At 46.2% G+C, this 27,488-nt stretch overlaps 1 protein-coding gene across 2 annotated transcripts; it reads right to left on the reverse strand.

The window, feature by feature from the left end:
• Positions 1-4,998: 4,998 nt before the first annotated feature.
• On the reverse strand, positions 4,999-27,315 carry GFRA3 (GDNF family receptor alpha 3). 2 transcript variants are annotated; one of them, XM_002744198.6, is made up of 8 exons: positions 27,049-27,315; positions 16,620-16,907; positions 12,266-12,358; positions 10,614-10,926; positions 6,948-7,051; positions 6,652-6,786; positions 6,227-6,315; positions 4,999-5,687 (listed from the first exon to the last, which is right to left on the reverse strand). In XM_002744198.6, exons 1-8 carry the CDS (start codon positions 27,146-27,148, stop codon positions 5,598-5,600), a joined length of 1,212 nt encoding a protein of 403 aa, XP_002744244.4. In that variant the 5' UTR covers positions 27,149-27,315; the 3' UTR covers positions 4,999-5,597. The 2 variants fall into 2 exon arrangements, with proteins under 2 accessions (XP_002744244.4, XP_035141538.1); XM_035285647.3 differs by lacking the exon at positions 16,620-16,907.
• Positions 27,316-27,488: the final 173 nt, after the last annotated feature.

Below are 27,488 nucleotides of genomic sequence, written 5' to 3' on the forward strand. Positions count from 1 at the left end.
TTGGAGAGGAAATTAGCCCCATCACCTCACCACTGTTCCAGGGCGGAGAACAGAATACATGGTACCTACAGGTCCCCTCTCAGATGTATATAATAATGATAGCTGCTACTTACTGAGTGTCCATCCTGTATCAGGCACCGTGCTGAGTGTCGTGATAATTTCCAGTCTTCAAAACAACCTGGCTGGGCAAGGTGGCTCATGCCTGTAATCCCAGCATTTTGGGAGGTTGAGGTGGGTGAATCACCTGAGGTCAGGAGTTCGAGACCAGCCTGGCCAACGTGGTGAAACCCTTTCTCTACTAAAAATACACCAAAAAAAATCAAGCAGACATTGTGGCATATTCCTGTAATCCCAGCTATTTGGGAGGCAGGAGAATCACTTGAACCTGTGAGGTGATGTTGCAGTGAGCTGAGATCATGCCACCGCACTCCAGCCTGGGCGACAAAGTGAGACTCTGTCTCCACCCCCCAAAAAAGAAGGCTGGGTGCAGTGGCTTATGTCTGTAATCCCAGCACTTTAGGAGGCCAAGAAAGGTGGATCATGAGGCCAGGAGTTCAAGACCAGCCTGGCCAATATGGTAAAACCCATCCCTACTAAAAATAAAAAAATTCCCTGGGCATGGTGGTACATACCTGAAGTCCCAGCTACTTGGAAGGCTGAGGCAAGAGAATTGCTGTAATCCGGCAGGCAGAGGTTGCAGTGAGCTGAGATCATGCCACTGCACTCCAGCCTGGGTGACAGAGCGAAACTACGTCTCAAAAAAAAAACCCTGAGTTAGTTTTAAAATATTTTTACTACTACCTAAATTAATTAAATATACATGGAGATCAAAATAAGCATAAATGCCTCATGCTTACAAGTTTTTATAGAAATAGGAAGCCAAAAAATTGCCACCCAAAGCTATTACAATTGATATAAGCATTATTTGATATTGCCAATTAGTCTTTTGGCTGAAATTAATTTGCTTTACTAAAAACAAAGCAAAACACACTGCAACTTGTTATGTATTCTATTGGCATCCCCACTGTAGATGAGGAAACAGTGGCTTAGAAATGTGAACAACATTTCCCGAGGTCAAAGAGCTGAGTGTTATAATCAACCAGGTTAACTGAAGAATCCCAACAGCCCAACTTACGGACCAGTTGCCAGTCTGGGCTGCTTCTTCATTAAAATCATGGCTCATGACTATACAGGGACAGATAGTTTTCTTTTTCCTTTTCTTTCATTTTTTTTTTTTTTTTTGAGACAGAGTCTTACTCTGTTGCCCAGGCTGGAGTGTAATGGGGTGATCTCAGCTCACTGCAACCTCTGCCTCCCAGCTTCAAGTGATTCTCCTGCCTCAGCCTCCTGAATAGCTGGGATTACAGGCATCCACCACCATGCCCAGCTAATTTTTGTATTTTCAATAGACAGAGTTTCACCGTGGTGACCAGGTTGGTCTCAAACTCCAGACTTCAGCTGATCCACCCGCCTCAGCCTCCCAAAGTGTTGGGATTACAGGCGTGAGCCACTGCACCGGCCCAGATATTATCTCCTATAAAAACACTCAAGACCTGGGACAGGGCAAGTGCTTGTTAAAAGTTTGTTGAATGAATGAATGAATGGGTGAATTGGGAGATAGTTGATTAGGAGATAATCTGCTGCATCCCAATCATGGAGGAACCTGTAATTTAGCCCTCTCCATTTACCACTACTGCCAAAAGCCCTAACCACCGTGTTGCCCAGAAGCTAGTCTGACATTAACCATCCCAGACAGCCATGACACCATTAAAAGTTTCAGCCCAGCCACTGCACACCAAGCCAGAATCTTGGCTCTGGGACCTCGGCTGGGAGAGTGGTCTGGTTGTTTACCAGAAATTTGGACCTTCTTCAGAGAAAAGCATACATGACCTATTAGTCTAATTCAAGTACTTAGCAAGAAATGACTATACCATTCACACCCCCAGCCCCAGGTTAATGGAGCCAGGTCAAATAGAGAGGCCTTGACTGCTCAGAGATCTTCCTGGGAGGGGAAAAAGGAAGAAGGAAGGCCAAATTGGTGTCCCACTGGAGTTTTCAGGGAGGTAGCCTGACTGAGCATTTCCTGGGGCTGGGTAGGCCATAGGGATACAAGAATGTATATAGAGAGACTGATTCCACCCACCACTCTGGCAGCTTTGTGTACATCCCACCCACAGTCACCTCCCTCACTGCCTTAAACTTGGCTCAGAAAAGAATGGGAAGACAACCAAATATCTATCAACACAGAACTGATTAAATAAACTGTGCATGTATGAATATGCATTCATATAAGTTCATGTCATGCAGCTGATAAATAGAATGCTGCTACAGCTCAACTCTACTCATAGGTGCTGAATGATGTCTGTGACTTGCACTTTGCTTTCCAGGGTGTGACCCCACTTATGAACATTACACATACCCATAGATTCTCAAGGTCACAGATATGCAGGGAATGGTCAGGACATTTGAGAGTGGGATTTTAATGAGTTTGCTTTTTCTTTAGAATTGTCTGTAATGTCCAAATTCTCTACCAAAAAAACACGTAATTGTTGACTTTTTTGAGTTTTTACTGTGTGCCAGCCACAGTGCTTTTACATGGATTATCTCACTCCTCACAAGGTGGGTGCCATGGTTTTTCATGTTACAGATATGGATAGTGAGGCCCAGTGAGGTTAAGCCCAAAGTCACATAATAGCTTGTGACTAACAACTAACAAACTCAAACGTTGCTGGAGGATTAAATGAATTAATGCATGTATTTGCACACAGTTAGTGCACAGTAGTACTTGGCACACAGTAGGGACTCCATAAATGAGGATTATCATAATTAGGGCCAGCTGCAGCAGCTCATACCTGCAATCCCAGCACTTTGGGGAGACCGAGGTGGGTGAATCACCCTGAGGTCAGGAGTTTGAGACCAGTCTGGCCAACATGATGAAACCCCATCTCCACTAAAAACACAAAAAATTAGCCTGCTGTGGTGGCATGAGCCTGTAATCCCAGCTACTTGGGAGGCTGAGGCAGGAGAATTGCTTGAACCTAGGAGACAGAAGTTGCAGTGAGCCAAGATGATGCCACTATACTCCAGCCTGGGTGACAGAGCGAGATTCTGTCTCAAAAAAAAAAAAAAAAATTATCATAATCATTATGTATCACTTGTCATACTGCACTGCCCTTATCCCTGCTTTGGTGTTAAAGGTTTGAAAATAGGATCTGAGAGTCCTTTTACTTCGGAATCTCTTGCACACAAAATAGTGTCTTCAGAATCGGCACTCATCAGATGCTTATTTATTTATTTTTTTGAGACGGAGTTTCGCTGTTGTTACCCAGACTGGAGTGCAATGGCACGATCTTGGCTCACCACAACCTCCGCCTTCTGGGTTCAGGCAATTCTCCTGCCTCAGCCTCCTGAGTAGCTGGGACTACAGGCATGCACCATCATGCCCAGCTAATTTTTGTATTTTTTTTAGTAGAGATGGGGTTTCACCTTGTTGACCAGGATGGTCTCGATCTCTTGACCTCATGATCCACCCGCCTCCACCTCCCAAAGTGCTGGGATTATAGGCGTGAGCCACCGTGCCCGGCCTCATCAGATGCTTATTGAGTGAGTGAATAAATTAATAGACAAATGTCCAGAGCTCTATAAATAGATTCTTCCAACTATTACGCTTTGATTGTGTAGGTGTGTCCTTATCCCAATAGGATCACAAATTCCCTGAGATCAAGAACAAATCCTGGGCCAGGCGCAGTGGCTCACGCCTGTAATCCTAACACTTTGGGAGGCCAAGGTGGGCAGATCATGAAGTCAAGAGTTCGAGACCAGCCTGACCAACATGTTGAAATCCCATCTCTACTAAAAATTAAAAAATCAGGCCAGGTGCAGTGGCTCATGCCTCTAATCCCAGCACTTTGGGAGGCCCAGGTGGCTGGATCACGAGTTCAGGAGTTCAAGATCAGCCTGACCAACATGGTGAAACCTTGTCTCTTTTCTTTTTTTTTAATTAAAAAAAAAAATACTTCTGCAAAGGTAGATGGGAGCAAAAAAAAAAAAATATATATATATATATATATATATATATATATATATATATATATATATATATATATATAAGTTAGCTGAGCGTGGTAGCACATACCTGTAATCCCAGCTACTTGGGAGGCTGAGGTAGGAGAATCGCTTGAACCCAGGAGGCAGAGGTTGTAGTGAGCCGAGATCACACCACTGCACTCCAGCCTGGGCAACAAAGCCAGACTCCATCTCAAAAAAAAAAAAAGAACAACCTCTGCATCAGGTGTGGTAGTTTATACCTGTAATCCCAGCACTTTGGGAGGCTGAGGTGGGCAGATTACCTGAAGTCAGCAGTTCAAGACCAGCCTGGCCAAGATGGTGAAACTGAAACCCTGTCTTCGCTAAAAAATGCAAAAATTAGCCAGTCATGGTGGTAGGCACCTGTAACCCCATCTCTACTAAAAATATACAAATTAGCCAGGTTTGGTGGTGTATGCCTGTAATCCCAGCTACTCAGGAGGCTAAGGCAGGAGAATCACTTGAACCCAGGAGGCAGAGGTTGCAGTGAGCTGAGATTGCACCCCTGAACTCCAGACTGGGCAACAGATCGAGACTCCATCTCAGAAAAAAAAGAACCAAGCTCTCTTTTCCTCTGGCCCCCATTATGATCTGGAGCAGCCTAATAACCCAAGCCCGTGTTCAGTAAATGGTGTGGTTGACTAACGGTCGCCATCTCAGCTGCTGTGGCAGATCCCAGGCAATATCTGACAAATGGCTGGAGCTGGGACAAATCCTAGGTCCACGGCCTCACATAAGCTACTTTCTTCCAACTCCATGTCAAGAACACAGAGAGGCTAAGAGATATGCCTGAAGTCATAGCTGTTGGTGGCAGCATTGCTATATCTCCTCATCACCTGGCCTGTGCTTTTTCTGTAACACCCTAGTTCTATAGAAATTCAAAATTTGAGAAAATGGAAAAAGGGCAAAGTCTGAAGTCAAAGGTTTAATCATGATCCAAGAGGCCAGAGGGACTTTAGGACAATAATAGGAATAAAGCAAGGCCCATAGGCTCCAGTTCTTGATGCCCAGATGTTCTGCAGGATCTGGGGACAGAGCAGTGCAGGCAGTAGGTTCCCATCCTCCACTCAGAGGAGGAGACGAAGGGGCAGAAGTCTTGCTCCCGCCTTTCTCACAATGGAGAATGTCTTTCTAGGCTGCCTCAAAACACCCAGTCCTGCCTACCCTAACCCTAACCTGGAATGCAATAGAGAATGGCTAACTTATTGGATTCTGGTGATCCTGGTAGTCAAAAGAGGAAGGGCTCAGAAAGGGACTTGATGGAGCTGGTCACCACCAGAAAATTGGCTAAATTGTGGTCACCAAGGAGGGGCAGCATGAATCAGAAGTGGAGATGGGTGGAGGGAATGAGGACCAGGCCAGTCAGGATCTGGAGGTCATAACCCGTAGCTTCTCCTGTGCCCTTGTCTGCGCACTACACCTCCTTCCTGCTGCTGTTCTTTCCTCACCCCTGTGGGCTGCAAGTCCATCTGGGTGTGGTGAAGGGAAAGAAGGCCCTGGGGCCTTATGAGCTACCATAAGCTCAGGAGCAGAATCAAGAGAAGAGTGCAGGAGAAAAGAGAGGGCATCCAGGACTGTGGCCTCAGAGCACGGTTTTTATTCTGTGGGAGAAATGGAATGGAATTAGCTCAGGGGATCTTATTGAGCCCCTTCACTTCTTCTGCCTCAGTCAAGAGGTACTCCCCATCTCCTGAGGTACATCTCCATAAGAGGTCTCTAGTATTTGTGGCAAGGAGGAAATCAGCCCCCCGCCCCCATCCCTTTGTCTGCCTCGTTTGTGTTTTCCCCAGTGGGCCCAGGAAAGGTCTGAGGGGTGTGGCTGGGTGCGGTGGCTCATGCCTGTAATCCCAGCACTTTGGGAGGCCAAGGAGGGTGGATCACAAGGTCAGGAGATTGAGACCATTTGGTCATGGTGAAACCCCAGCTCTACTGAAATACAAAAAATTAGCCAGGTGTAATGGCATGCACCTGTAGTCCCAGCTACTCAGGAGGCTGAGGCAGGGGAATTGACTGAATCTGGGAGACAGAGGTTGCAGTGAGCGGAGATCTCACCACTGCACTCCAGCCTGGCAACAGAGCATGACTCTATCTCAAAAAAAGGAAAAAAAAGGTCTGAGGGGTATAACAGAGGAGGCCCTACCTGGTGTGCCATCACAGCAAAGGTAGAGTCTGTCCAGTCCTGGGAGAAGAGTTGGCTGTGAAAACGCATCTTAGCTGCAATGGCCTCCGCTGAAGAGAGAAGAGAAGGCTCATTGGAAGGGCGTGGGAGCAGGAGAGAAAGTAGGAGGGAGGTGGAAGTGGGATACTCTCTCATTCTGCTTGCTTGTTTCTTGATTTGGAGATGTTCCTGGGTTCCGGACAGGTTGAACAGGCAGCATTGGGGGTTTCTCAGGGAGTGGGAGACAGAAGAAAGGCCCAGGCTACAGGGATGAATGCCTACGCTGGGAGCCGCTCTGTCTGGCAGAGATGGATGGAACCAGCCTGGGCCACAGAGTTGACCCTTTTTCTTCCCTTGAGTCCAGCTGACCCAACCCCGGGGCCTGAGAGCAAGTTCAGCATACTCACTGAGGCAGGGGTTGTGGGAGAAGAACCCTTCCAGCTGTTCACACTCCTCCTGCAGGTTGCCACTGCCTCGGCAGGTGCAGCTTAAGGCAACACTGGTGTTGACATTGCTGACAAAGTTGGGGGTCATGGCAGTCCCTATGGAGTGAAGAGGAAAAGGGTAGTCAGGGCCTAGGCTAACCCGAACTATAGCTCCCACCTTCTTCCACCCATATCAGGATCACATCCTTTATCTTCAGAGCATTCTTGCCCTCAGGCCTAGCCAACACGAGCCTCCCTACACATGCCCCCAGCCTCACCAATCAGCCCCAGGTATGCACGGAGACATCTGGACTGTTCTGTTGCACAAGTTCCTAGGATGTCCATGGGATGGCAGTGGGTCTGGAAATCCACCAGGCGTGATCTGGAAGAAGGGAAATTTCTATTTTTTTTTTTTTTTTTGAGATGGAGTCTTGCTCTCTTTCACCCAAGCTAGAGTGGAATGGCTCAATCTCAGCTCACTGCAACCTTCACCTCCTGGGTTCAAGTGATTCTCCTGCCTCAGCCTCCTAAGTAGCTGGAACTACAGACGTGTGCCACCAAACCCAGCTAATTTTGTATTTTTAGTAGATACGGGATTTCATCATGTTGGCCAGGCTACTCTGAAACTCCTGACCTCAGGTGATCCACTCACCTCAGCCTCTCAAAGTGCTGTATTACAGGTGTGAGCCACTGTACCTGGCCAGAAAAATTTCATGAGTCATCCTTGAGGGTCCAGCCTTTAGCCTTCTCCCTCACCGCCCCCTTAGCTTGGCAGGCCCACTGTTGTCCCAAATCCTCCTCTGCCTTGGCCCAGGGCCTCTTCCTCTGTGAAGTGTGCCCCTGTCATAACCAAATGTACCATTCCTCAGACCCCACACCATTTCACTCTGAGTTCAGGCTCCATAATCCCTACTTATGTGATCTCAGATAGCTTCTTTAACCTCTGTTTCCTCAACTATCAAATAGAGATGACAGCAGCAAAACCTCACGGATTTTTGTGAGGATGAAGTAAGAGAATGCACATGCCCATAATGCCAGCTACTTGGGAGGCTGAGGTAGGAGAATCACTTGAGCTCAGGAGTTTGAGACTGCCCTGGGCAACACAGCAAGACTCCATCTCAAGAAAGAAGAAAGGGAAGGCGAGGGGAGGGGAGGGGAGGGGAGGGGAAGGGAGGGGAGGGGAGGGGAGGAAAGAGAAAAAGGGAAGGAAAGGGAAAAAGGGAAGGGAAGGGAAAAAGGGAAGAGAAGAAGGGAAGGGATGAAGGGAAGGGATAAAGGGAAGGGATGAAGGGAAGGGAAGGGGAAAAGGTAAGGGAAGAAGGGAAGGGATAAAGGGAAGGGATGAAGGGAAGGGAAGAGGAAAAGGTAAGGGAAGAAGGGAAGGGATAAAGGGAAGGGATGAAGGGAAGGGAAGAAGGAAGGGAAGAAGGGAAGGAAAGAAGGGAAGGGAAGGGAAAAAGGAAAGGAAAGGAGGGAGGGAGGGAAAGAAAGAGAGAGAAAGAGAAGAAAGAGAAAGGGAAGGAGGGAAGGAGGGAAGGAAGGAAGGAAGGAAAAGAAAAGAATCTATCTAATTAGGGATCTTGTAAGGTTTAGATGAGTTAATACATGTTAAGTACTTAAAATAGTATCCAGCCCATAGTAAGTACTCAGTAAATATCAGTATTATGATTATTAAGAGCCCTGAGTATGAGATAGTTTACAGACGAGAAAAGCAGTAGTCTCAGAGGTTAAGAAACTTGTCCAAGGTTACAAAAAACTCAGTAGGAGAACAAAGGTGCAAACCAAGGTTATTGTCAACAAATATCACTTGAATGAATGATAACTTCAATTTTGTGAGTGTTTTGTCCTGAGAAGACACAGAAAAGCCAGATCAGAATTTCAAATTTCCTGGAGAAAATATTTATCAACTATATCAAATACCTCCATGTCCTTTGATCTGGCAACGGCACTAGTAGCAATACATCCTAAGTAGTAATTACGTTTGTGGACAAAGATTAAAGAATAAGAGGCCAGGCACGGTGGCTCAGGCCTGTAATCCCAGTACTTTGGGAGGTCAAGGTGGGCAGATCACGAAGTCAAGAGATCACAACATCCTGGCCAACATAGTGAAACCCCATCTCTACTAAGCATATTAAAAAAATTAGCCAGGTGTCACCACACAGGTGCACACCTGTAGTCTCAGCTACTCGGGAGGTTGAGGCAGGAGAATCACTTGAACCTGGGAGAAAGATGTTGCACTGAGCCGAGATTGTGCCATTGCACTCCAGCCTGGCGACAGAGTGAGACTCTGTCTCAAAAAAAAAAAAAAAAAAAAGAATGAGAGTTGACTAAGCATGGTGGCTCATGCCTATAATTCTAGCACTTTGGGAGGCCAAAGTGGGCTGATCACTTGAGCTCAGGAGTTCAACACTGGCCTGGCCAACATGGCAAAACCCCGTCTCTACTAAAAACATAAAAATTAGCCAGGCATTGTGGCGTGCACCTATAGTCCCAGCTACTTGGGAGGCTGAGGCAGAAGAATCCCTTGAACCCAGGAGGCAGGGGCTGCAGTGAGCCGAGATAACACCACTGCACTCCAGCCTGGGCAGCAGAGCAAGACTCTGTCTCAAAAAAACAAAAAAAACCCTAAATATCCAGCGACTGAGGAATTGTTAAATAAAATATGGGGTATCCATACATGGAATATAATTCAGGCATTTAAAAATCAAGTTCTTGGCTAGGTGTGGTAGCTCACGCCTGTAATCCCACCACTTTGGGAGACTGAGGCAGGAGGATTACAGGGTCAGAAGTTGGACACCAGCCTGGCCAACATAGCGAAACCCCACCTCTACTAAAAATACAAGTTAGCCAGGCATGGTGGCATGTGTCTGTAGTCCCAGCTACTCGGGAGGCTAAGGCAGAATTGCTTGAACCCGGGAAACGGAGGTTGCAATGAGCCAAGAACGGACCACTGCTCTCCAGCCTGGGCAACAAAGAGTGTCTGTATCAAAAAGAAAAAGTTCTTATAGGACAGTAAGTGAAAAAATAAGCACTACCATTTATTGAGCACTTCCTCTACACCAGTACTCTACATCACTCTATGTAAATTATGTAATTTAACTCTCACGAGAGTCTCATGAGGTCTTCATTATTATCCCAGTATTTACAGGGGACTAAATGGAACCTCAGGTTAAGTGATGTGCTCAAGATTACAAAGACCCAGAATTTAAATTCATATCTGTCTGACTTCAGAGCCTTTTTTTTTTTTTTTTTTTTTTTGAGACTGGAGTCTCGCTCTGTCACCCAGCTGGAGTGCAGTGGTGCAATCTTGGCTCACTGCAACCTCCAGCTCCCAGGTTCAAGTGATTCCCTTGCCTCAGCCTCCTGAGTAGCTGGGACTACAGGCGCTTGCCACCAAGCCCGGCTAATTTTAGTATTTTTAGTAGAGGTGGGGTTTCACCACGTTGGCCAGGTTGGTCTGAAACTCCTGATCTCAAATGATCCACCCACCTCAACCTCCCAAACAGCTGGGATTCCAGGCATGAGCCACGGTGTCTTACCACACACCTCCACGGAAAAAATGCTCATGAGATTTGTGCCATAAGAGAAAAAAGTAAGATAGACATATATTCCCAGGATGTCTACTTTTGTTATCTGGATAGAAAAATGACTGAAAGGAAGTGCTCCCCAAAGTATGATAGATTATTTTCAGGTGATAGAATTTTGAATAATTTTTTAAAATACATTTTTATATGTCCTGAGGTTTTACAGCAAAGAAAAAAAAAAACCATATGTTCTTTTTGAGAAAAGAGTTTCACAAAATATCCAAGGAGCTACTTGGTGAAGCAGCCGGTGGGTCCCACGGTTCCCTGGGAGGGTCAAGACCCTGCTCAGCACAGGAACTTAGCCAGGAAGGAGGGGCGTGTGCCACATCCCTGCCCACCCTGCCCTCCCAAACCCCACACCTGCACAGAGGGTCGGAGAAGCAGAGGCGCCGCAGCTCCAGACAGTTGGGGGCCGCCGGTGGCAGCGCGCAGCTGGGGGCGATAGTGTTTCGCCGGCGCTCCCCGCAGCCCCGGTCGGTGGGGGCACAGGGGCACAACAGCAGGCCCTGCGCATGGGGCTCAGTGGCCTTCTCGAAGAAGGTGAGCAGCTGCTTGAGGCAGACGTGGCGCTGGCAGCGGGGCCCAGAGCACGCCTCCCCATAAGCCTTGCGCAGTCGGTCACACTTGTCATTGAGAGTACACAGCATGGCGAACTTGAGGCAGAGGTCTGAGTCTGCGGGGTGGTGGAGGGAAAGGGCATGAAGTCACTCGGGTGGGCCCTCTGCATGCCTGCAGCCCAGGCTCCATAGGAACCCCAGAAAACCCCTGATTTAACAAGGAAGATAGTGGATCCAGGAGGAAAAGAAGGCCTGTCCTGAATACAGCCACTCCTAATCCAGGGCTTCCCCTCTCTCCTGTTTGAAGCCTTCCCTATCCTACTCCTTATCTTGACTAGGTAAAATAATAAGGATTCATCTATATGCATCGAATACCCATTTACTTAGAATTCAAGCAGCCAGAAAGCTCAAATAACCATAGCTCTTTCCTCAATGCTATGCAGTGAGTTCTAATGGTAGAAATTATAACCTAGAGTACCTGCGACATTTTTTTTTTTGTTGTTTTTGTTTTGTTTTTGTTTTTTCTCCTTCATCTCCGCCCAAACATTCTAAAGCACTTTTAGAAATGACCAAAACAGAGGCAACTAAACTCTATTTTAGGTTTCTGGTTTGGATTTGCTTGGCCTGCACCTATCCTGACCCATTTTAATGTCACCTGCCCATCTTTTATTTATTGATTCATGTATACTCTGTTCCCCATATTCTGAATCTTGGGAAATTATGGTGATATTTCTATTAACAGAATATTCCAGCAGCCACAGTAATCAAGTAACTGTAACAGGTTATTTGCTGATCTTATCACTAAGAGTGTTTCATGCATGAATCCCTATGCCTTTTTCTCAAAATTCTAATTCTAATGATAAAATACTGACTATACAGCAAAGCTCATAGTTCTCAAAAAGAGAGTGCATGTGTGTATGTTTTTCCTCAATTAACTCATAGCCTCACTTTCCTGAAAAGCATCCATCACAGTTCTTGTCAGACTGATGGCTCCCCACCCTGAGTCACCCTGGGCAGAGTCACTCTCTTTTTCCTGCCCAATACCTCGCCCATCCCATTAGAATGGTTGAAAACAAGCAATTTCCTAGTCTTCAGGGACAAAGAGGCTACTTTCCTAGCTGCCTTGAATGCAAGTAAATACTCCATTTCAGGACATTTTTTCTTGGGGCTGATGCCACTCCCACCACACCCTTTGTACGGGCCCACCTTGTGGAAACAGGGAGCCCTAATGGGCTCTCTTCAAATGCCTCCCTAATAACTGCTGTCCTTTGATGACTCCTATGAGACCAGACCATGCCCCATGGCTCACACTTCCAGCCTGACAGTCTTCCTTAGTCACCTGGTAGGCTAGAAGCTTTCCCCTTATAAGCCCCCCAACTTGTGCCGTTCCCCGGCCACCCTTCCTTCAGAGTCCCACCCCAGCCTCCCGTTCCCAAGTCTAGTTGCCCTACAGACCTGGTTTGAGCATGTTCAGTTTGCTGAGATTCATTTTCCAGGGTTTGCTGGTCACTGTGTCTTCATACGGAGAGACATCCAGCTGATAGTTACCTAGAGACAAGGTGGGGAGCACCAGAATGCTGAGGACCAGGTGGGGTAGGCTGGAGGGGCTGACTCTGCTGGCTCAGACCTTAAAGCCCTGTGGAGAAAAGGAAAAGCACAGCCTCTACCTAACCAGCTGCAAGCTGTGCAGAGACAAGAAAAATGTGGGGCCGTAACATATAGGCTGAGCTCCATCCATAAACTATAAGAATAATAAGAGCTACCATTTGTTGAGCATACTGTGTGCTGAGCACCATGGTATAAGCGAGGTGGATAAATATGCCGAGCACCATCGCACTTACACCATGGTGCTCAGCACACAGTGTGGGGAGGCAAGAGGAATCATGGAGAAGCCTCAGAGGAAGTTCTGAAAGAAAAGTGATTAGAATGAGAAGCAGAAAACAGGGAACAAGGAGTGTGGTAAACTGTATTATTGTTTCCAATTATTTGCTCCCCACCCCATGGGAGGATTATTCTTCTCCACCTGTTGCCATGTAACTTTCACACCCCCTGTGAGAGGCGTATACTTCCTCACCCCACTGATGGCAGGCTTGGCCATGTGACTTGTTCTGGCCTGTGGATTGTGAGCTGAAGTGATGTAAATCACATCAGAGCAGAAGCTTTAAGAATCCTCAAATGGTTCTGCTGCTACTCTTTCTCCTCTACCAGCCTGGATCTTCTGGTGAAGAAGACAAGTAGAACAGAGACAAAGCCAACCCACAGAATCCTGCAGCAGATGTGTAACATGAGCAAGAAATACATTTTTGTTGTTGAAAGCCAGAGATTTGGAAATTGGATGTTACAAAGCACAACCTAGCAAATTCTTATTATAAGTGCAATGGGGGGCCAGGCATGGTGGCTCATGCCTGTAATCCTAGCACTTTGGGAGGCCGAGGCGGGCAGATCACCTAAGGTCAGGAGTTTGAGACTAGCCTGGCCAACATTGTGAAATCCCGTCTCTACTAAAAATACAAAAATTAGCTGGGTGTGGTGGTGCATGCCTGTAATCCCAGCTACCCAGGAGGCTGAGGTGGGAGAACCCCTTGAACCCGGGAGGTGGAGGCTGCAGTGAGCCGAGACTACGCCACTCCAGCCTGGATGACAGAATGAGACTCTGTCTCAAAAAAAAAAAAAAAAATGCAACTAGGGCCAGGCATGGTGGCTCACACCTATAATCTCAGTACTTGGGGAGGCTAAGGCAGCAATATTCCTTGAGCCCAGGAGCTTGAGACCAACTTAGGCAACACAGCAGGACTTGATCTCTACAAAAAAATTTTTAAATTAGCTGGGTGTGGTGGCACACACCTGTAGTCCCAGCTACTCAGGAAGCTGAGGTGGGAGGATTACTTGAGCTCAGAAGGCTGAGCTGCAGTGAGCTATGATTGCACCACTGTACTCCAGCCTGGGTGACAAGTGAGATTCCAACTAAAAAAAGTAAAAATAAAATGCAGTTGGTACCTAGAAGTGGAGTGCTACAGTAATTAAATAATATAATGTGTATCATGGGCTTTGGCACTGGGCAGAGGGTGATAAAGAAGCTGTTACTGGGGGCTGAAAAGATGGCAGTCTTCATTATGCAGTGGCAAAGCATTTGGTAAAATTGTTGCCTGCAATAACTGAGAAAAGTATTTGCTGAATGAGCTTATACTGTTAGGGGAAGCTGAGAAGCAGAAGGTTACTAGTATGTCTTGATTGCTATTGGCTGCATTTGGTAAGGTACTATAAGAAAGAGAAAAGCTCAGAAAAGAATTGGCCAGTTACCAAGTGTGGAGGAAAAGATAATGCAGAAATTTCAGGACTTGCAGGATTAAGAAATGCAATTGTTTCTCATATTCATAAGGTAAAAGATAAAACATAAAAAAAATGTTTTGAGTGATAAGGTTGATTACAACTCAGCCTTGGGGAAAAGACCAAATGAGGTATGTGGCTATCGTGCTGTTTGTGGAGATCTCTCAGTTGATTAAGATGGTACCAAATAAGTCCTGCCAGTTGGACAAATGTATTCAGGGAAAAAAGACTAAACTAGTGGCTCTTCCACAGAAGCCTGATAAGGGCAAGATGCTTCTAATTTAGGTGTAGAAAAAGAGGCATGTCTTGAATTGTGGGAAAGGCCATAGGCACATGAGATGATAGAAATCAAAGATATAAGCAGCAATTATGTTTTCAGAGAGTCATACTACAAAGAGCTACCAGCATAGATTAAAAGAGACTGTGACTATTTGAGACTTAAAATGTCCCAACATTTCTCAGGGAGGAAGCAGGCTGAGAATGCGGTTCAGCCCCCAGGGAGATTGTAGTCCCTGATGCCCTTTCCAAATGTGGCCAGAGAAAAATGAAAGAGGAAGGATCTTCCAGAGGGTTGAGCCAAGAGCTGTGGAGAACAATAGATAGACCAACTACTCCCATAGAGCAAAACCAGGGCCTTATTAAAGAACAATCCTTATTCTCAGGAAAGAGGGCCCTTACAACATTTGTCTAGTGGGATTTCAGAATTGCTATGAATCAATATCTGCTGTGTGTCTCCCATTCATTCATTCATTTATTTGAGACAGGGTCTCACTCTGTTACCCAGGCTGGAGGGCAGTCTCAATCTCCTGGGCTCAAGCAATCCTCCCCCCTCAGCCTCCTGAGTAGCCGGGATCACAGGTGTGCACCACTACATCTAGCTAATTCATTTATTTTTTTGTAGCGATGGGGGCTCACTATGCTGTCCAGGCTAGTCTTAAACTCCTGGGCTTTAGGGATACTCCTGCCTCGGCCTCCCAAGGTGCTAAAGTTATATGTGTGAGCCACTGCACCTAGATACTCATCCCTCCCCTTTCTGAGAACGTTTGTTGTGGTTATCCTCACCCTGTCCCGTTATTGTATGCTGAGTACATATAGGAAGCAGGTGATTTATCTTTTTAGCTCATAAGTTTTTACATCAAGAGGAACCACATCCAGGCCCAGTTGGAAACTATCACGAGATCCTAGACTTGAAGCCTGATGTCATGTTTGAACAGAACTTTTAAGGCATCTTCCATGGAAAATAGGTGGGTGTATTTTACTTGTAGAAGGGAGAGAAATGAATTCTTTGACAATGGTAGATTGTATTATTGTTTCCAATCATTCTTTGCCTTCCCTGTAAGATTGTATATCCTCATCTATTGCCATGTGATTTTTGGTATCTCTCTGTGGGAGAAGTATACTTTTCCAATCCAGTGATGTCAGGCTTGGCTATGTGACTTGCTCTCTCAATGGAATATAAGCATACATAGTATAGATAAGATCTGAGCAGAAACTTTTAAAACCATCACATGGTTCTGCCAATGCTCATTTCCTTCTGCCATGAGAAGGGAACATCCCAGACAAAGAATGAAGAAGATGCATGAAGAGCCAATAGAGAGCATAAGCAAGAATTGGGTCAGGCACAGTGGCTCACGCCTCTAACCCCAACACTTTGGGAGGGCAAGGTGGGCAGATCATGAGGTCAGAAGTTTGAGACCAGCCTGTCCAAAATGGTGAAACCCCCTCTGTACTAAAAAATAAAAAAAAATTAGCCAGGTGTGGTGGTGCGTGCCTGTAGTCCCACCAGCTCAGGAGGCTGAAGCAGGAGAATCGCTTGAATCTAGGAGGCACAGGTTACAGTGAGCCGAGATCGTGCCACTGCACTCCAGCCTGGGCAACAGAGTAAGACTCCGTCTCAAAAAGAAAGGAACATGAGCAGGAATTAAACCTTTGTTTTGCAAGTCACTGTTTTGTTAAGGCAACATAGTCAAGTAAAAGCTGACTAACAGAGAGAGGGACCTATGGAAAGAGTGACAGCCGGCTCCTCTTTGGTTCTTTCTGTGCCTTCTCTCTCTCTTACATCTCCTGGCTGGTTAATGAGTATTCTTTCTGTTAAAGGCTGGACCAAGATGTTAACTCTCCATCTCCCTGAACTTGGTATTTGGGGTCTATTTATGGGTTAAGACTCTTTTCTCCCATCTCCTGTCCATACCTTCTGTTCCAGGAGCTCCCCACATTGGGCCTCGGTCTGGTTTACAGCGCTGCCAAGTGGGAGCTGACATGTTGCCAGATAAGAAAGGGGGAAGTAGGGAGAAGAGAGGGCAGTGTTATGGGGATTCAAGGGGATCCCGGCATTATCCCTCCACCTTTCCTGACGTCAAATGCAGAGCTTCATTATCCTCCCCATCAGTATCTACCATGTGGCCCATATCCTGCAGGATTAAAAAACAACCCCCAAGAGCCATCTTCCCCACCTCAGACCACTCTATGATGGGGGCCTCACCAAGGCTGCGGGCACGGTGAACAGTCCAGTAGATGTCCAAGCAGGCAACCTGGTTCTTCATGCGCCGGTGGCACATGCAGCCTATCAGAGAGCTGTTCCTGAGTTGCTGTGCTGCCTCCAGGCAGTCTTCAGGGACTGAAGGCTCCTCTGAGGGCAGTGGGGTGCTTATGTTAGAGGTACAGGAATCCAGGTGGTGGTAGGCAGCACTGCAAGTGGGATCAGCCTGGCACTTCCTCCTGGCCTGCAGACAGCTGTTCATGAGCCGGCTCTCTGTGGGAAGGGGGTCTCCTATAAAGGGAGATACCAGGTGAGGCTCACCTAGGGTTAGAGAAGCTGTCTGGGAATACCAAGTCATGAGGTTGGGTGGGGGGCATTCCTGATAAACCTTTCTGAAAATCTTAGGGTAGCACAAAAGGCCTTTAGTGTGTATGGAGAGAGAAAAGCCCAGCAGGACTGGATAGCCTGCAGCTGCCACAGTCTGGACCCAACAAGAAATAGGCGTTTGTAGAGAGGCTGCTCAGCCTTCAGGGAGGAAAAGGGGATAGTTGTTTGAAGGTGAGCCTGTTGAGCCTGACAGGCACAGAGGAAGGAGGCCCTGGGCAGAGCCATGCCATGGGCAGAGCTAGTATCAGAATCAGAGAGCTGAGAATGGACAAGGGAGTGCTAAATGGGAGTCAGCATTAACTTTGAGTCTCCCATTAAAAATCATTAAAAAATACCTGAAGGTGGAAACTGGCTGGGGTTGGGATGGGGAGCTATTTCCAGAAGGAAATAAAGGGTAATCCGACCCTGTTTCTCACTCAGAAATACCAAGATTCCTCCTCAGTCTGGAAGGAAGCCCCTGTATTCCAGGACTTAGGGTGCCCAACATGGGGTAACAGAACATCATCATCTCCCTAGCTGTTCAAAGCTAAAAATCTAGGCATCATTCTTAATTCATCTCTTCCTTTCACATCCTGTGTTCAATCCAGCAAGTCCTGTCAACTCCAAAACACATCTGGAATCTGCCCACTTTTCTCCATGTGTGTCACTACCTCCTTAGATGAAGCCACCTCAGCTCTTCTCCTTCTTCCCTCTTCCTTGTTCCTTCCCCTTCTTCTTTTTTAGATAGGGTCTTACTCTATGTCCCAGGCTGTAGTGTAGTGGCACGATCACAGCTCACTGCAGCCTCGACCTCCTGGGTTCAAGCGCTCCTCCTACCTCAGCCTCCTGAGTAGTTGGAAGTACAGGCACATTAATCGTGCTTGGCTAATTTTTGTATTTTTAATAGAGATGTGTTTTCACCATGTTGGCCAGGATGGTCTTGAACTCCTGACCTTAGGTGATCTGCCTGCCTTGGCCTCTCAAAGTGCTGGGATTACAGCCATGAGCCACTGCACCCAGCCAGTACCTTATTGTTTTTTATGGATGAATAGTATTTTACTGTATCAATATGCTACATTTTGTTTATCCATTCTTCAGTTAGTGGACATTTGGGTTGCTTCTACCTTTTGGTTATTGTGAATAGTGCTTTGGTGAACATTTCATGTACAAGTATTTGTTTGAACACCTGTTTTTTGTTCTTTGGGATACATACCTAGGGGTGGAATTGCTGGGTCATACAGTAATTCTATGATTAACTTTTTGAGGAACCACCAAAGTATTTTTCACAGCAGCTGCACTATTTTACATTCCCATCAGCAATGTATGAGGATTCTAGTGTCTATACATACTGCCAACTCTTGCTATTTTCCATTTAAAAAAAAAATTATAACCATCCTTGTGAGCATGAAGTGGTATCTCATTGAAGTTTTCATTTGCATTTCCCCAATGACTAAATGTTGAGCATATTTTTATGTGCTTGTTAGCCATTTGTACATCTTCCTTGGTAATAAACGTTTTATTGAGGTATAACACAGAAAAGTACATGAATCAAAATGTATGGCTCAATGAATTTCACAAACTGAATACACTTGGGTAGCCAGAATTCAGATAAAGGAACAGAACATTACCAGTAACCCTGGAGCCCTCTTCCAGTCACTGTGCTCCCAAGTAAACCAGTGTCTTCATTTCTTTTTTTCTTGAGACAGAGTCAGGATGGGGTGCAGTGGTATGATCTCAGCTCACTACAACCACCACCTCCTGGGTTCAAGCGATTCTCCTGCCTCAGCCTCCTAAGGCCCAGCTACTTGGGTACCCCACAATGCCCAGCTACTCAAGGCAAAGCCCAGCTACTCAGGCGCTGCCACAATGCCCAGCTAATTTTTGTATTTTTAGTAAGGGATAGGGGTTCACCATGTTGATAGGTTAGTCTTGAACTCCTGACCTCAAGTGATCCACCCACCTCGGCCTTCCAAAGTGCTGGGATTGAGGGAATGTGTTTTCTTTCCGGGTCCACAAGAGGGCGTAGTTCTAAGAGCAAGAACTTCCCAGTGCCATGTCCCCCTCCCATGCCTCTCCATCTAGCAGATTTAACGGTTTCTGTTTTAATTTTCGTGGGCACGGGAAAGAATCAAAAGTAAATCACTCTAGCAGAAGTTTAAAGGAATTCCTTTCTTTGGCCAGGGGACTTGGAGAGGGAGAGAATTCCTCGCAGGTTAAAAGTCTCCTTCTTCCGCATCCCTTTGGATTCCATACTTGGGTCCCCTTACACACTCTTAGTGGAAGCCTTTTTCTCTTTTATCTTTTTCTCTCTCCTTTTTCTCTTTCTCTGCCTAAATAAATCACTTTCTGCAAAAACTTTTTGGGGTCCAGTATTTACTTTGCAAATGTACTGCGCCTGGCATGGTCCCCTCTCCCATTCTTGGGTGAGTGAGACACCAAGAGCCTGGAAAAACTTTCTCTCAGGGGAGCTGAGCAACAGGACTACAAGTGTGAGCTACCATGCTCAGCCTGTTTTCATTTCTTTTACTTGTCATCCAGTTTGTTGAAGCAGTAAGTCAGACATTTGGCACAATAATGTCTGCCAGAGTGGTTGGCCATAAACACTCCAGCACCACATTCATCTGAAGGGCACTCCTGATGAATATGACTACTTTTGCTATTCTCATCCAGCTTGTGGTATTTCAGGACAGCCAGCGTCACCTTCTTTCTCCTATGCTTTTTTCTTTTGAGATAAGGTCTTGCTCCGTTGCTCAGGCTGGAGTGCAGTGGCATGATCTTGACTCACTGCAATCTCTGTCTCCTGGGTTCAAGTGATTCTCCTGCCTCAGCCACCTGTGAAGCTGGGATTACAGGCATGTACCACACTGAGCTGGTTTTTGTAGTTTTAGTAGTGACAGAGTTTCACCATGTTGGCAGGCTGGTCTTGAACCCCTGGCCTCAATTGAGCCACCTGCCTCGGCCTCCCAAAGTGCTGGGATTACAAGCATAAGTCACAGCACCTGCCTATTCTTTCTGGGAGTAGTGTAAGACTTATTTTCTTAGGATCACCACAAATTCTCAATGTGAGAAGAGTGGACTCCTTTTGAATGTTATAGTCAGACAAAGCACATCCGTCTTCCAGTTGCTTCCCAGCACAGTCTTTACTAGGCAGGAGGAATTCCTTCCTTATCCTGGATCTTGCTTTTACATTTCCTGTTGTATCCAAGGGTTCAACCTCAAGAGTGATGGCTTTCCCCATAAAGGTTTTTATGAAAATCTGCATTTTGGTGGTAGCTCTACTGAAGATGGTGGATCGATAAGGCAGTATCTTCATCTCTAACATCAGAGATTAGTTTTGCCCAAATGCTTACAACCAACTGATCTTGGACAAAGTAAACAAAAACATAAAGCAGGGAAAGGACACCCTTTTCAACAAATGGTGCTGGGATAATTGGCTAGCTACATGCAAGAGAATGAAACCGCATCCTCATCTCTCACCTTATACAAAAATCAACTCAAGATGGATTAAGAGCTTAAACTTGGCCAGGCATGGTGGCTCATGCCTATAATCCCAGCACTTTGGGAGGCTGAGGCGAGTGGATTACATGAAGTCAGGAGTTTTAGACCAGCCTGGCCACCATAGTGAAACCCTGTCTCTACTAAAAATATAAAAATTAGCTGCATGTGGTGGCGGGCAACTATTATCTCAGCTACTCAGGAGGCTGAGGCAGGAGAATCACTTGAACCCAGGAGGCAGAGTTTCCAGTAAGCGAAAATCATACCTCTGTACTCCAGGCTGGGCGACAGAGCAAGACTCTGAAAAAAAAAAAAAACTTAAATCTAAGACCTGAAAATATAAAAATTCTAGAAAATAATATTGGAAAAACCCTTCTAGACATTGGCTTAGGCTAGGATTTCATGACCAGGAACCCAAAAGCAAATGCAATAAAAACAAAAATAAATAGCTGGTACTTAAACTAAAGAGCTTTTGCACAGCAAAAGGAACAGTCAGCAGAGTAAACAGCCCACAGAGTGGGAGAAATTTTTCACAATTTATCGCGAATTTTATAGTTTCAGGTCTTGGATTTAAGTTTTTTGTTTTTTTTTTTTCCAGACAGTCTCACTATCGCCTAGCCTGGAGTGCACTGGCATGATCTGACAAAGGACTAATACTCAGCATCTACAACGAATTCAAACAAATCACAAAGAAAAAAACAAACAATCCCATCAAAAGGTGGACTAAGGACATGAATAGACAATTCTCAAAAGAAGATGTACAAATAACCAACAACCATATGAAAAATTGCTCACCTCATTACTAATCAGGAAAATGCAAATTAAAACCACAATGTGATACCACCTTACTCCTGCAAGAATGGCCATAATCAAAAAATCAAAAAGTAGATGTTGGCATGGAGGCCACGATCAGGGAACACTTCTGCACTGCTGGTGGGAATGTAACTAGCCACTATGGAAAACAATGTGGAGATTCTTCAAAGAGCTAAAAGCCCGGGCACAGTGGCTCACACCTGTAATCCCAGCACTTTGGGAGGCCGAGGCAGGTGAGTCACAAGGTCAAGAGATTGAGACCATCCTCATCAACATGATAAACCCCATCTCTACTAAAAATACAAAAATTAGCTGAGCATGGTGGCATGCACCTGTAATCCCAGCTACTCAGCAGGCTGAGGCAGGAGAATCACTTGAACCCGGGAGATGGAGGTTGCAGTGAGCCGAGATCACACCACTGCACTCCAGCCTGGCAACAGAGCAAGACTACATCTCAAAAAAAGAGCTATAAGGAGAATTACCATTTGATCCAGCAATCACATTACTGGGTGTACTGGGTGTCTACTCAGAGGAAAAGAAGTCATTATACAAAAAAGATACTTGCACACTCATGTTTATAGCAGCACATGATAAATTTGCAATTGCAAAATCATGGAACCAACCCAATGCCCATCCATCAGTGAGTGGATACAGAAATTGTGCTACATATAGATATACATATCTATATATAAGATAGAATATTACTCAGCCATAAAAAGGAATGAATTAACAGCATTCACAGTAACTTGGGTGAGACTGGAGACTATTATTCTAAGTGAAGTAATTAAGGAATGGAAAATTAAACATCGTATGTTCTCACTGATATGTGGGAGCTAAGCTATGAGGACGAAAAGGTGTAAGAATGATATAATGAACTTTGGGGAGTTGGCGGGGAAGGGATAAAAGACTACAAATAGGGTCCAGTATATACTTCTTGGGTGCTGGGTTCACCAAAATCTCACAAATCAGCACTAAAGAATTTACTCATGTAACCAAACACCACCTGTGTGTACTCCAATAATCTATGGAAAAGAAAAAGTATATCAGAATTTCCCTAGGAAATATGTATTTCCAAAAACCCTATTTGATAATTTTACATGTACAAGATGAAAAAAAAAGCTTTTGAGATTTCAAAAAATATTTAAGAAAGGTATGAGATTTTATATATTTACCAAAAGGGGAACATGGCTTTAAAAGATTGAGGAATTTCTACAAATTTATGATGTTACTTCTGGTAGGTACCCAATAAGTAAGTGTTAAATACACAAGAAAAAGTAGCAGATTCGGCTGGCGCGGTGGCTCAAGCCTGTAATCCCAGCACTTTGGGAGGCCGGGGTGGGCAGATCACCTGCGGTCAGGAGCTCAAGACCAGCCTGACCAACATGGAGAAACCCTGTCTCTACTAAAAATACAAAATTTGCTGGGGTACTAAAAATACAAAATTAGCCAGATGTGGCGTGCCTATAATCCCAGCTAATCGGGAGACAGAGGCAGGAGAATTGCTTGAACCTGGGAGGCAGAGGTTGTGGTGAGTCAAGATCGTGCCATTACACTCCAGCCTGGGCAACAAGAGCGAAACTCCATCTCAAAAAAAAGAAAGGCCGGGCGCGGTGGCTCACGCCTCACGCCTATAATCCCAGCACTTTGGGAGGCTGAGGCGGGTGGATCACGAGGTCAAGAAATCGAGACCACCCTGGTCAACATGGTGAAACCCCGTCTCTATTAAAAATACAAAAATTAGCTGGGCATGGTGGTGCACACCTGTAGTCCCAGCTACTCGGGAGGCTGAGGCAGGAGAATTGCTTGAACCCAGGAGGCGGAAGTTGCGGTGAGCCGAGATCATGTCATTGTGCTCCAGTCTGGGTAACAACAGCGAAACTCTGTCTCAAAAAAAAAAAAAAAAGAAAAAGGAAAGAAAGAAAAGAAAAGTAGCAGATTCAAATCCTATTGCTGTAACTGAACTAAATTTAAAAAAAATTTTTTTTGAGACAATTTCACTGTCGTTGCCCAGGCTGGAGTGCAACTGGCGCAATCTCAGCTCATCGCAACCTTGGCCTCTTGGGTTCAAGCAATTCTCCTGCCTCAGCCTCCTCAGTAGCTGGGTTTACAGGCACGCACCACCATGCCCGGCTAGTTTTGTATTTTTAGTAGAGATGGGGTTTCTCCATGTTGATCAGGCTGGTCTCAAACTCCTGACCTCAGGTGATCCGCCTGCCTAGGCCTCCCAAAGTGCTGGGATTACAGGCATGATCCAATGCACCCGGCCACAAATATTGAACTATACTAACTATTGAGTTGTAAATTTTTTTTTTTTTTTTTTTTTTTTTTTAGATAGGGTTTCATCATGTTGGCCAGGTTGGTTTCAAACTCCTGACCTTGGGTGATCCACCCGCCTTGGCCTCCCAAAGTGCTGGGATTACAGGCATGAGCCACTAACCCATCCAAGTTGCAAACATTTTCAAAAGAAAACAATGTCTTAGCTGACACACTTTACCAAGTTTGAGCAATGGTGGATTTAGGGGGATTCATCTCAACAAAGAACTTGGGGATCACATTAAATTTCATCTCAACAAGGTGGAATTTGTGTTTCCTAGATTGTGAAACACACGACTTGATCCAGGGCAAAGGTTATAATTTGATCCAGTGTGCAAATGTGTTCTCTTTAGTCAGCATAGTTATTTTTTTTTTCTTTCTTTTTTTTTTTTAAATATAGAATCTCTGTCACCTAGACTGGAGTGCAGTGATGTAATCACCACTCACTGCAGCCTCAACTTCCCAGGCTCAGGTGAATTCTCCCACCTCAGCCTCCCAAGTAGCTGAGACCACATGCATGCACTACCATGCCCAGCTAATTTTTGTATCTTTTGTAGAGATGGGCTTTCACCATGATGCCCAGGCTGGGCTGGTCTCGGACTCCTAAGCGAAAGCAATCCACCCACCTTGGCTCCCCAAAGTGCTGGGATTATAGGCGTGAGCCACCACACCTGGCAGTATTTTCTTTTCCTGTTTGTGTGTGTGTGTGTGTGTGGTGGGGGGGGGGGTTAGTATTTTTGGTTTTGGGTTTTTGTTTGTTTGTGTGTTTGCATTTTCACAGTCTTTTCTTAAAGTTGTAATTAGTGGCCAACATTTAAAAATCAGATTTTAGGCCAGGTGTAGTGGCTCACAACTATAATCCTAGCACTTTGGGAGGCTGAGGTGGGCGGATCACAAGGTCAGGATATTGGGACCATCCTGGCCAACATGTTGAAACCCTATCTCTACTAAAAATACAAAAATTAGCTGGGCATGGTGGCACGTGATTGTAATCCCAGCTACTTGGGAGGCTGAGGTAGGAGAAGTCACCTTAGCCTGGGAGGTCAAGGCTGCAGTAAGCCGAGATCACACCACTGCACTCCAGCCTGGTGACAGAGCAAGACTCTGTCTCAAAAAAATAAATAAGTAAAAAATAAAATTAGGCTGGGAGCGGTGGCTCACACCTGTAGTCCCAGCACTTTGGAAGGCTGAGACAGGTGGATCACCTGAGATTGGGAGTTCAAGACCAGCCTGACCAACATGGAAAAACCCCATCTCTACTACAATTACAAAAATTAGCTGGGCGTGGTGGCATGCGCCTGTAATCCCAGCTACTTGGTAGCCTGAGGCAGAAGAATCACGAACCCAGGAGGTGGAGGTTGTGGTGAGCCAAGATCACACTATTGCACTTCATTCAGCCTGGGCAATAAGAGTGAAACTCCATCTCAAAGAAAAAAAATCACAATAAAATAAAATTAAAATTAAAATCAGATTTTAGGACAGGTGCAGTGGCGCACACCTATAATTCTAGGATTTTGGGAGGCCAAGATGGGTAGATTGTTTGAGCCTAGGAGTTCAAGATCAGCCTGGGCATCAGAGATGGCAAAAACCCATCTCTACAAAAAATACAAAAGTTAGCCCGGTGTGATGGCACACTCCTACAGTCCCAGCTACTCGGAAGGCTAAGGCAGATGCTTGAATATGAGAGGTCGAGGCTGCAGTGAACTGGAATCACACCACTGAACTCCAGCCTGGGTGACAGATTGATACTCTGTCTCAAAAAAAGATCAGATTTCAAATAAAACTATGAATTTCCAATTTGGCTTGAAAAATGGAAACACTTGGGCCCACATGTAACAGGAGTTGAGTCATGACTGCCCCCTTTTGACAAGTCATGCCTTTTCTAGCTTCATGCCTACCACTCTCTATTGTACTTGCCCCACCTCCTCATTTATGCAGCCACTGCCATGTCTATTTCATACCAATTTGTTAGCACCCTAGTTTTGTAACTTTGATTTCTGCTTCTTGCTCATCAGAGAATGAGTAACTGTAAAATAGCTCAGATCAGGCTATGCTTGAGGGCACAAGATCCTCATTTGTTTCTCCCCAATGAGGCCCATAGCCCAGGTACCCATTTTATAAATAGATGGACAAAGAACAAAGAAACATAATGTGCACCAGGGAATGTCGTAAGTCAAGATTGAGTCAAGGCTAGAACCCAGGACTCCAGCCTCCTATCTACTTCAGAAGGATTTTCAGTACATGACACCAGTTCCCTGTGAATCGGAGGTCTCCTATATGCTTGGTTTTAGCAGGCCCTGAGCGGTGGTATTTTCCACCCCATTGTTAAAGCCCTCTGTTGGTCTGTGCTCTTGAAGAGCACTTGGCCCTACCTGGCACTTCCTAGATGACTGTTTTATGGATTTTCAATGAGGCCACTTAACCAGAAATCATTGCTGTCAAATATTACTGTGGAAAATAGATCTGTCACCAACTCTACTATATTAAATCATTTAATAAGGAAGATGTTTAATGTTTTCCCCTGATCCTGACATGCAACCATAACCTTTAGGATTAGTGAAATTTCCTGGGCAGTCAAATCAGTCCTAGTGATGCCTTGCTGCCTTGACTTACTGATGTTGTCAGGTAGACAGACCAGGGTTTTCCCTCCTTCCTTCCATATCTGTCTTAAGGAAGCATTTCTGCATCACTGCCTTGTGGACTGAGGGCAGTGTGGTGGTCTTACTGTCTCAGGAGTTCCTCTATTCAGTCTCTGGGCAGGAGCCCCATAATGAGATTCCACACACCCATCCCACTCAAGAAGGTCATGGAACTTCCAGGGACCTTGGATCCCAGGCTGTCCTACCTTGTGGGAGTGGCCTGGTTCTAAAACCAGGCTTTGAACTACTAAACACCTATTATGGATTATTTATTATCCAAAGGGCAAGGCACTGTGCTAGACGGCTTGCAAGGCCTACTATCATAGAAGGTCATGAAACAAGTCAGTTCTAATAAACTTCTGTTTCTTCACCTGTACCTAGTTTCTTCCTCAGTCCTTAAAGCAGAAGGAAGAGTTAAAGCCCACGTGGAGCAAATGACACTGTTTCTAGTCTGATTCTCCCGGCCTCCTAGAGATGCTGTCTTGGTAGTGGCCTGGCTGTAGGATGGGTTTTTCTGTGACTTGTAGACCGACCTCAGAAGAAAGAAGAGGGGGAGAAGAGGGCAAAGAGGAGATGTTTGGGTGGCCAGGCCATTGCTGGCACTCAGTCCTAACACAGTTCGGACACTGTGTTAGGAGGGACCCCGGTCCCTTGCAGACACCCTGGGCTTACTGCTCCAGTTCCCCTGGCTCGGCTCGGATGCACTGGAGGCGGCTGCGCCCTCGCTGGGCAGGTGCCCTGGGCTTCACCTCACCTCACCTCCACCTCCTCCTGCAGCCCTGGCCGGTGCGCGCTCGGACACTCACCGGTTGCGAGAGGCAGCGGCGACGGCAGCAGCAGCAGCAGCAACATCAGGAATACCGGCGGCAGCGGTCGCGGGCTCGGGGGCAGCCCCATGACGAGCATTGGGCGCCGGGGTCCGCGCTCCCCTAGCTCCTCCGCTGGAGCTCTGCGAGCCAGGCTCCCTGGACCCGCGCCTCCCACCCCCGCCTCCGGCCCTCCTGCGCGACGCACACACTCCCACCAGGGTCCTGGGCGCCGCCCTCCAACTCCGAAGCGCGCTTCCGCGCCACGGGCCTCCTGCGCTGGACCGCGGGACGGCGCGGGTGGGGGCGAGGGAGGACCGGCGCCCAGGGAGCCTCTGGGCTTGGCGCGGAAGGAGATGCTCTTCCCGAGGTGGCCCACCTGCTGTCTGCCAACTTCGCCTAGCAAGGCATTGTGGAAGCTGCCGCTGGAAACTCGCCAT

This window comes from Callithrix jacchus, chromosome 2, assembly GCF_049354715.1.
Source record: "Callithrix jacchus isolate 240 chromosome 2, calJac240_pri, whole genome shotgun sequence".
NCBI classification, from domain to species: Eukaryota; Metazoa; Chordata; class Mammalia; order Primates; family Cebidae; genus Callithrix; species Callithrix jacchus.